At 55.4% G+C, this 10,209-nt stretch overlaps 1 protein-coding gene across 1 annotated transcript; it reads left to right on the top strand.

Moving 5' to 3' along the window:
- The first annotated feature begins 1,137 nt into the window (after nucleotides 1-1,137).
- On the top strand, nucleotides 1,138-4,295 carry IRF2BPL (interferon regulatory factor 2 binding protein like). The gene has a single exon (XM_082617563.1). It carries the CDS (start codon nucleotides 1,139-1,141, stop codon nucleotides 3,467-3,469), a length of 2,331 nt encoding a protein of 776 aa, XP_082473689.1. The 5' UTR covers nucleotide 1,138; the 3' UTR covers nucleotides 3,470-4,295.
- The last annotated feature ends 5,914 nt before the right edge of the window (nucleotides 4,296-10,209 follow it).

Genomic DNA, 10,209 nt, shown 5'->3' with positions numbered 1-10,209 from the left:
GCTCGCTGGGCCTCAGCTGTTGTACACACACAGCGAGGGGGGAGGGGAGGGCGGAGGCGCGGAGGAGGGGCCGACTGGGAGGAATCTGGGCGCCCGGCCGCGCATGCGCTTTTCCCGAGCAACAAGTGGGCTCCACAGAGGAAGTGTAAAGGGGAGGGGGGAGAACTGGTGCAGAGCATGGCGGTGACGTCAGCGCTCCGCCTGGGCGGCATCCCGCGCGGCCGAGCCCGGGACAGCGCGAGCCGCAGCGCGAGCGGGAGCGCCGAGCCGCGCCTCCGGAACGTAGAGTAACAATCACAACCCCACATTCCGGGCGAGTGCGAGCGGGAAGGGATGCGACCCGGGTCGAGGCGCCGCGCGAGCGCCCTGCAGCCAACGTGAGCGCCGCCAGCCGCGGGGGCCCGGGCGCCCGCCAGGCCTGGGGGCGGCGGGAGCCTGCGTGCGTGCGCTCCTCTCCTCTGCTCTCGTGCGTCCTGGAAGCAGTGGCCGCGGCGGCTCCCTCCGGCCGTGCAAACCCAGCTGCCGCCAGCGGAACGGCCGACGCTGCGAGGGGAGAAGCTCCTCTCTCGGCTGCCAACCCCTCCCCCGGTCCTCCGGGGAAGCAGCGACTTCAGCAAGATTGGACTCGGGCACCGGGTGGCACTGAACCCTCTAGCCTTCGTCCCAGAGAGCCTGGCGGGGAGAGGACGCAGGTCGTAGGGGGTCCCTCCCAGGAGAGGGGAAGAGACAACCCCTTTCGAGCTTCCAGGCACCAGCCACTCCGGGGAGGGGGCCAAGAACCAACGGCGGCCAGCACCCGGCACCCTCGCCCCCTCCCCCCGGGCCCGGAGCTTCCAGCCCGGGTCTGCGACACCAGGAAGAAGGCGCCTGAGCTCCCCTCCCGACGAAACAGCCGCAGTAGGAGGTGGGGGCGAGGAGAGGGCTGAACTCGTCCGCTGCCCGGGCGGTGGAGCCCCCGCAGCGAGGCGCTGCGCGGGCGGTGGAGACTCGCGCTCCCTCCAGCCCCTGGGGCAGAACTTTCTCGCCCCCCCTCCTTCCCCCGCAGCCGTACTCCCTCCCCAGCCGGCCAGCCCTCCGGGAGGAGAAAGCGCCGCGGAGACAGCCGGGGCGGGGGCCTACCTTCCCGAGGGCCGGCATCATGTCGGCGGCGCAGGTGTCCTCGTCCCGGAGACAATCTTGCTACCTGTGCGACCTGCCCCGCATGCCCTGGGCCATGATCTGGGACTTCTCGGAACCCGTATGCCGCGGTTGCGTCAACTACGAGGGCGCGGATCGCATCGAGTTTGTGATCGAGACCGCGCGTCAGCTGAAGCGGGCGCACGGCTGCTTCCAGGACGGCCGCTCCCCCGGGCCGCCGCCGCCCGTCGGGGTCAAGACGGTGGCCCTGTCGGCTAAGGAGGCGGCGGCGGCGGCGGCGGCAGCGGCCGCCGCACAACAGCAGCAACAGCAGCAACAACAGCTCAACCACGTCGATGGTTCCAGCAAGCCTGCGGTGCTGGCGGCCCCGTCCGGCCTGGAGCGCTATGGCCTGAGCGCAGCCGCTGCCGCCGCCGCCGCCGCCGCCGCCGCGGTGGAACAGCGCAGCCGTTTCGAATACCCTCCACCACCGGTGAGCCTGGGAAGCAGCAGCCACTCCGCGCGGCTGCCCAACGGCCTGGGGGGCCCCAACGGCTTCCCCAAGCCCACACCGGAGGAGGGACCCCCGGAGCTGAACCGCCAGAGCCCCAACTCGTCTTCAGCGGCGGCGTCGGTGGCGTCTCGGCGCGGGACGCATGGTGGACTAGTGACAGGGCTGCCCAACCCGGGGGGTGGCGGAGGCCCCCAGCTTACCGTGCCCCCTAACCTGCTGCCGCAGACGCTGCTTAACGGCCCGGCCAGCGCCCCCGTGCTGCCCCCACCGCCGCCTCATGGTCTGGGCAGCCGTGGGCCCCCGACGCCCGCGCCCCCCGGGGCCCCCGGGGGCCCAGCTTGTCTCGGGGGCGGCCCAGGCGTATCGGCCGCGTCGTCTTCCGCGTCATCCTCGACCTCGTCGTCGGTGGCCGAGGTGGGCGGGGGTGCTGGTGGCAAAAGGCCCGGCTCCGTGTCGAGCACTGACCAGGAGCGCGAGCTGAAGGAGAAGCAGCGTAACGCCGAGGCCCTGGCTGAGCTGAGCGAGAGCCTGCGCAACCGCGCGGAGGAGTGGGCCAACAAGCCCAAGATGGTCCGCGACACGCTGCTCACGCTGGCCGGCTGCACGCCCTACGAGGTGCGTTTTAAGAAGGACCACTCGCTGCTGGGCCGCGTCTTCGCCTTCGACGCCGTCTCCAAACCTGGTATGGACTACGAGTTGAAGCTGTTCATTGAGTATCCCACGGGCTCGGGTAACGTGTATTCCAGCGCATCTGGTGTGGCTAAGCAGATGTACCAGGACTGTATGAAGGACTTTGGTCGGGGTCTCTCCTCCGGCTTCAAGTATCTGGAGTATGAGAAGAAACACGGCTCCGGGGACTGGCGCCTTCTTGGAGACCTGCTGCCCGAGGCCGTGCGCTTCTTCAAGGAGGGCGTGCCCGGCGCCGACATGCTGCCCCAGCCCTACCTGGACGCCAGCTGCCCCATGCTGCCCACGGCTCTGGTGAGTCTAAGCCGCGCCCCCAGCGCGCCCCCGGGGACCGGGGCCCTGCCGCCCGCCGCCCCCTCGGGCCGGGGCGCAGCTGCCAGCCTGCGCAAGAGGAAGGCGTCCCCCGAGCCCCCGGACTCCGCCGAGGGCGCGCTGAAGCTGGGCGAGGAGCAGCAGAGGCAGCAGTGGATGGCGAACCAGAGCGAGGCACTAAAGCTCACCATGTCGGCTGGGGGCTTTGCGGCGCCGGGGCATGCGGCAGGGGGTCCGCCTCCGCCGCCCCCACCCCTGGGACCCCATTCCAACCGGACCACCCCGCCCGAGTCAGCCCCTCAGAACGGTCCGTCGCCCATGGCCGCCCTCATGTCGGTGGCAGACACACTGGGCACGGCGCACTCGCCTAAGGATGGCAGTTCTGTGCACTCCACCACTGCGTCCGCACGGCGCAACAGCAGCAGCCCAGTGTCGCCGGCCTCCGTACCCGGGCAGCGCCGCTTGGCATCACGGAACGGGGACCTGAATTTACAGGTGGCGCCCCCGCCGCCTAGCACCCACCCGGGCATGGACCAAGTGCATCCCCAAAACATTCCGGATTCCCCTATGGCCAACAGCGGGCCCCTTTGCTGTACCATTTGCCACGAACGTTTGGAGGACACGCATTTCGTTCAGTGCCCCTCCGTTCCCAGCCACAAATTCTGCTTCCCTTGCTCTAGAGAGAGTATCAAGGCCCAGGGGGCGACCGGCGAGGTGTACTGCCCCAGCGGAGAGAAATGCCCGCTGGTTGGGTCGAATGTACCTTGGGCCTTCATGCAGGGCGAAATCGCGACGATCTTAGCTGGGGATGTTAAAGTGAAAAAGGAGAGAGACCCTTGAACCACAAGACAGCCACTTCCTTAGCCCCAGACCAGCTCCTCTCCCGTCCAGAGGGCCCCTCCCCCACCCACATCGACCCTCTCTTCCCTCACTCCCAAGATGTAGAATTGTGAATATAACAAACTGCAAAAAGTTAGTCTTATGTATAGACATTATTTTCGTCGTATGTTTCTATATTTTGAAACAAAGGTATGTAACTTCTTCATTTGAAGGATAAGCTGGTTTGTGTTAAGCAGTATAATATTGGTTCGGTCATTTGCATCATACTCGTTAGCATTTATTGGTGGCAGAGTGTTTGCCTAGGTACAGAATTAATAGCCTTTAGCAACGACTGCTGCTGGTGTGTATTTTTGTAAATGTTATGCACTCACTGAAAGGAAGAAAAACACACACAAAAGAAAATGACTTTTTTTGCCAAGGCCAGTGTTGCTGCCTAAAAAAAAAATGATGCTATAAAATGGTGAGAGCTTCGTTTCTGAACAGCCCCAAGTGTTGAAGTCTTCACTTTATTTTGTTCTGTTTTGTTTTGTTTTTCTGTTTCCTTTGCAAAATGGTAAGGGGGGTGTTGGGGGGGTGGGTGTTTTCTGTTGCAAGTTTGTGAGGGAAAATGTTTTGGTTTGTTTCTACTGACCTGAATGTGTTGGATCTTCACGTGTTGTTTTGTTTTTGCTTTATTGATGCACGGATGCTTTTGAACAGTAGAGCGAAATGCTAGACATGGAGAATCTGCTCTGTTTGTCCTTTATACATTTCTGTAGTTAACAGAACACTGTAATGTGCCTTGGAGCTTAGTAACTTGTAATAAATTCAATTGATATTAATTCTGCCCCGAGTCAGCAAGTGTGTTTTTCTAGAGCTAAGACCATACAGCTCCAACATGGGGGACACCCTCCCTACTTCCAACATAGAACACAAATGCTGGTGCCTTTGAAAGCCCTCCGAGGTGGCATCTGTAGAAGGCCCTGTGCTGGCTGACTGCCCCTCCCCTTCAGTACCAGACTATTTACACTCACCTCTCCGGGGCAGGACAGTTGCTGACTAAGCGATTTCTGTTTACTCTTCAGCATCTCTGTTTTCCCCTGATGCGCACCCCAGCTGCAAATAGCATTGTCAGGAATGCTTTTTTGGTGCCTTTCCTTGTGGCCCTGAGTATATGCTGATACCCAGTGCAGCTGTGACTTAATGCAAGTGGGGTGGGGGAAACAGGACAAAACCGCGGTGCTTTGCCTCCTAGATGTGGCAAAAATCACTGTTATTGCACATTTAAAGCAAACGTGTCACAGAGCTGGGAGCCGGCAGTGGAGGCAGGAGGGGTGTGGGAAGTGGGAAACAAATCCACGTACTCAGGACTGAGTTCCCAGCAGCTTCCAGTTCATGCATCGAAAGAGCAGTTTCACCTCATTCATGACGTTTTTTTTCTTTCCCTTCCTTTTTGATAATTTCGAAAAGGCAGGACACTTAGCTGGTTGTGGAGAGCGGGGAAGAGAGAGTCCCAAACCGTGTTCCTGGGGAACCATTGCTCATGACACCAAATAGAACCCGTCCCCACTGGTGAAGAAATGGGATAATTCATCTAGTTGACTTTTTGGTGGCATTTGTGAGGTACAGAGGGATGGGGATGGGACTGGAATGTCCTTTAGGGCTCTGGAGCTGTCCCAGAGCTCTGAGGGAAGGCAAACAAACTTGGTTTGAACCTTGTACTTTCCTGGGAGGCAAATGGAAGGGGAGTAGGAAATGGGGAGGGAGGAAGCAAAACACAGCCCCAGATCCTATCAGAAATCCATTCCTGCCCACACCCCATTCCTGGTGGAGGCAAGCTGGGCCAGGACTGTCCGCACAAGGCCAGAGGAATAGCGAATAAGGGAGCAGGTGAGTTTGGGGAAAAACAAGTCACTGGTTAGCCCAGAACACCGAGGTGGAGGTTGGGTTGGTGTTCAGACTTGGCTGTTAACAACAAGCTTTCAGTTTCTGTTCCTGCTTTGCCACCACCATCATTGAAGTAGTGGAAACCATGACTCTGTGTTTGTGTGTGTGTGTGTATGTGTGTTTGGAGGTGTGGATAAATGGCAGTTGGTGGATCTGCTGCAGCCTCTTAATCCTGGTACCCGGGAGGTACCTGTCTCACCTCATCAAGAATCTCCCCACATATAAATAGATGTGCGTGTCAGCTTCCTGCAAATGTGTCCTTGCATCTTCATCTGCTGCCAAGTGTTGTATTGGTGCTTATGAGTCATGAAACCTATTTTCATCCTCAGGGGTAATTAACTTGGGGGTGATAATGCATAGCAGACTGTAGGAAGAGTTAATTCTAAAACCTATTCTCGCTTGGCTACCAATCACACATTTCACTTAAAGGTCTGGGTTGGCTTTTCTCATCAGCTCATTAATAAAAACCAAGCATGTTTCGCCTGGAAGATCCTCTGAGGTACCCCCAACCCCCACGCCCACTGCACACACCCATAAAATGGGTAAAGCTCAGCAGCCTGAGAATACAGAGATCGAGCATCACGGGTGTAATTTAACCACCAGTGAATGAAGGCATGGCGGGTGCAGCCACCGCGTTGAGCTGTGCATGTCAACTTGGACGTGTGGATGACCGGTCCAGGTGTGAACCTATGAGTACTGTCCAGTGGATCCAAGTGGGAGTTGGCCCTGTAACCTGCCTCTGCGTGCGCATCCGCTCCTGCTGGCCTTCCACTGCCTCTTCATTGCTCTTGTATTACTTTTAGGAACTTTTAGGATTATGGGATCCTTGATTTAGTGCACATCGGTAGGAAAGGGGCCTGTCATGAAGAGCTGAGAACTGTAGTTTGTTCCCTCTTGTTGCTGGGTGCATCAGCAGCAGGAGAGGCAGAGCTGTAATAATGAAGCATCCAGCACAGGCGGCCAGTTAGGTTTCACTAAGGAAACCTGCCTTGATGAGACCTGGGGGAAAGGAAGGAGGGAGGGGGTAAGAGGGAGAGCACGGGTGGCGTGGAAGTGAATTATAATGGTGCAGTTAATTAAAGTTTACCAGTACCCGGAGCCGTGTGTTAAATGGCAGCTCCCCCTTCTTTTTTTGGGGACTGTGTGACCTTTCTCTTTGCGCTGACCCATTCAGCTGCTAGTGTGGTTGCCTTAACCAGTCTTGCTTTGATCCCTCAGCTAGATTTCCCCTACCCTGACACTTTCCACATTGCACACCCAGGAAGCAGTTTCCTCTCCAGTACAGGAGGATTCTTGTGGGTTTCAGAGATTCAGATGGAGGTCTCTGATGAGCTAGTCTCCCTTCATCTCCAGTTCACCCTGGATCTCCCCACCTCTATTTCTCTTCCCACTCCGAGCCAAAGTGGCCAACATTTAAAAATCCATATTGCTTTTATTTATAGGCATCGTTTGTGCAGCTAACCTAAGCCGGATGTTTCTTTGAGTGGGCACAGGGGTGGGGCAAAGAGGACTTAATTCAATAGCTTTGAGAGAAGAGGCTGATGATGGGCGTTATTTTTTGACCTTGATCTCTGAAGGTTGCAAAATGGGAGATCCACCAGTGAGGACAACTCACCATGTCAAGTCCAGCATTCACATCTAAACCCGCTCCGCTCATGTGGGCGTGAACACATATGTTTTTAAATGTGCTTTGAGGGTTCATTTTCACATTCATCCAGCCCAGGCTATTGATGTAATGAGGCCTGAAATTCGCTTTTGTTTTCTCTTATACTTTGTCAAACCCAGGAAACTGGGACAGGGAATGACCCTTAAGGGCATCTGGTGAAATGCTTTTTAAACCTTTCTGGGGTCCTCTGACCTTAGAAAAATTTGGTGAAAATGATGGATACTTCCTCAGAAAGTACAGGTGCCCCCCACACACATGGACTTGCATACATTTTCTTTCCTCTTTAATTTTATGTACTTATATTTGAATAGGTAATATATTCCTTTGGTTCAAAGTTCAAAAGATGCAAAGGGGAATACAGTACAACCGTAAGGTTTCCTTTCTACAAGCGGCCCCTCGGCCACCTAGTTCCCTTCTGGGATGCAACCAGCGTTACCCAATTTTTAAAGGGGTTCATGCACATCTAAAATCTATCCATGGAACTTGAGGTTAGAACCTAGGTCTAGTTCATCCACCTAGTAAAAATGAGGGCCCCATGGCACAGAGAGATGAAGGAACTTGCCTAAAGTCACACAGTGGCAGAGCCCAGGCTACATTCCTGTTAAGAATAACTCTAATGCACATTTAAAAAAATTAAGGACATTTAACTTACCTAGAGCTTTATATGAGAGCAGGTGCTGACGAAGTGGGCAAAAGGAGAGTGAGCACCTGGTGGGGCGGGGCTCAGTGTTTTTAGTAGCTCTTGGAGGACAAGCATTTGTCGGTTGGTCTCTTTTGCAGCCATACCTTTGGGGGAAGGGGATGTGGAGAGCAGTGTCTAGGTTTCTGACTGTAAATATCAGGTGGGCCTTAATTAGTGGAGTCCTTTCTTAACCTTTGAGCTGTGGGCCCTCACACCACCTCCCCCTTTTCTGATTGGAAACTTCTGAAGGTTTAAAGACTGTCAGATAAGTAACCATTTGGACATAGAGGTCAGAGGTAGGGAGACCAGGACTCCTGCCACCTTCCCTTGAACTTGGGGCTTCTCTCTTCTCTCCCTGTCACCCACCTCTGCCTGGCCATCTAGGAGACAAGTGGCATGCCCGGTGCTGTGTGAGGTGCCGGGTAGATGCACACTTCAGGCCAGCCTACGAGGAAGGTGTGATGACCCTCGTTTTAAAGATGTGCCAGCTGAGCTCAGAGAGGTTAAATGCCCAAAGCCATCGTTGGTATTCCATTCAAGCCCAGGGCAGCCTAGAGCCAGGACTCCTATATTGCTCCGTGCAGGGGGCCTCTAATTTCTGACCCACAGGGCCCAGGAAACCCAAGCTCAGAGCGTGAGCCTGTCCCTCAGCCCTCTCCCCATCTCCCAGAGTCTCCATATGAGCCTGGCCGGTGCCAGTGAGTGAGGCTGTCCCCGGGGGGGCGCTGTTGGGAAGCCCCTGGGAGAGGGCATTTTCTAGGCTTGGTGTGCTTGGAACACAGCATGGTGCTGTCCAAGCCATACTTCCAATCAGGGATTCTGGAGCAAGACTGTTCTGAAGTCTCCCTCAAGCTGCCTCCTACCCCTAAACTTAAGTAAAGAATGATCCATGACGGGGCTTCCCTGGTTGGCGCAGTGGTTGAGAGTCCGCCTGCCGATGCAGCGGACACGGGTTCGTGCCCTGGTCCGGGAGGATCCTGCATGCCGCGGAGCGGCTGGGCCCGTGAGCCATGGCCGCTGAGCCTGCGCGTCCGGAGCCTGTGCTCTGCAATGGGAGAGGCCACAACAGTGAGAGGCCCGCGTACCGCAAAAAAAAAAAGAATGATCCATGAAAGCTTACCTCCTTGTGGGTACCACATTGTGGATCCATGATTGGTGGGTCCGCACTTCAGGCTAGACTCAAGAGCAGTGTCCCAGCCTCCCAACTGGTCTCCCGTGGGCTCCAATCTCCACCCATTCCAGGCCAGGGCTCTGTAGCAGGCAATTCTTTTACACATCTGAACATGTCATCTCCTTGCTTAGAAACCTCCCTTGGCTCTCTGTTGCCTACAGGATAAAGTCCAAATTCCTTAGCATGGCAAGCAAAGCCTTCCACTATTTCTCCATCCCAGGGGTAGAGTATCTTAATCTTTAAAAAGGTATTACATATACCTGGCAAGAAAGAAAATCAAACAGCATGAAAAGATACTCAGTGAAAGTCAGTCAGTCTCCTTCCCTTCCAGGTCTTCAGTTCCCCTCCGCTGAGGGCAGCACTGTTGACAGTTATTTTGTGTATATTTTCAGCAGTATTAGATGCACAAAGAAGCTTAGATTTATAATATATCTCTCCTGGGGGTAGATGTTAGAATAAGCCAGACAGGAAGGAAGGTCCAGGACAAGGAACTAGACTTGGTCAGAGCCCCTGTCTGGGTCTGGGGTGTCCTCTACCTCCACAGCCAGGGATTAGCTATTATTTTTCTTTGGCTCCTGGACAAGGTGTGTGTGTGTGCCCTTGGCCCACGCCGGTGCACTTATACCTACCTACATCGCTGTGGTGCTAGCGTTGGGCTTCCTAAGCCAGCCCCACTGTGGCTTGGGGGGTGTTCTCTGGAAGGGATGGGGAGGGGGAGGGCTGGGGCAGTGGCCATGGACACCAGGTATTCCTTGCAGTGTCTAGCGCTTTCCCTTACTGCCACATTCTTCTCCCTTTCCCATACCCCACAGCAGCTTGGTGAAGCTGGCAGAACTGCTTCCTCAGGTCTCTTAGGTGACAGACTGGGAAAATGTGGCTAAAAGAAAAGAGCGAGGGAGACCTAAGTGTCCATTATCGGATGAATGGATAAAGAAGATGTGGCACATATATGCAATGCAATATTACTCAGCCATAAAAAGAAACGAAATTGAGTTATTTGTAATGAGGTGGATGGACCTACAGTCTGTCATGCAGAGTGAAGTAAGTCAGAAAGAGAAAGACAAATTCCGTATGCTAACACATATATATGGAATTTAAGAAAAAAAATGTCATGAAGAACCTAAGGGTAAGACAGGAATAAAGACACAGACCTACTAGAGAATGGACTTGAGGATATGGGGAGGGGGAAGGGTAACCTGTGACAAAGCGAGAGAGTGGCATGGACTGTATATATACACCACCAAATGTAAAATGGATAGCTAGTGGGAAGCAGCCGCATAGCACAGGGAGATCAG

This window comes from Mesoplodon mirus (assembly GCF_964341445.2).
Source record: "Mesoplodon mirus genome assembly, chromosome: 4".
Lineage (NCBI taxonomy): Eukaryota > Metazoa > Chordata > Mammalia > Artiodactyla > Ziphiidae > Mesoplodon > Mesoplodon mirus.
The sequence above is the reverse complement of the archived record's forward strand: the minus strand, read 5'-3'. Positions and strand labels throughout refer to the sequence as shown.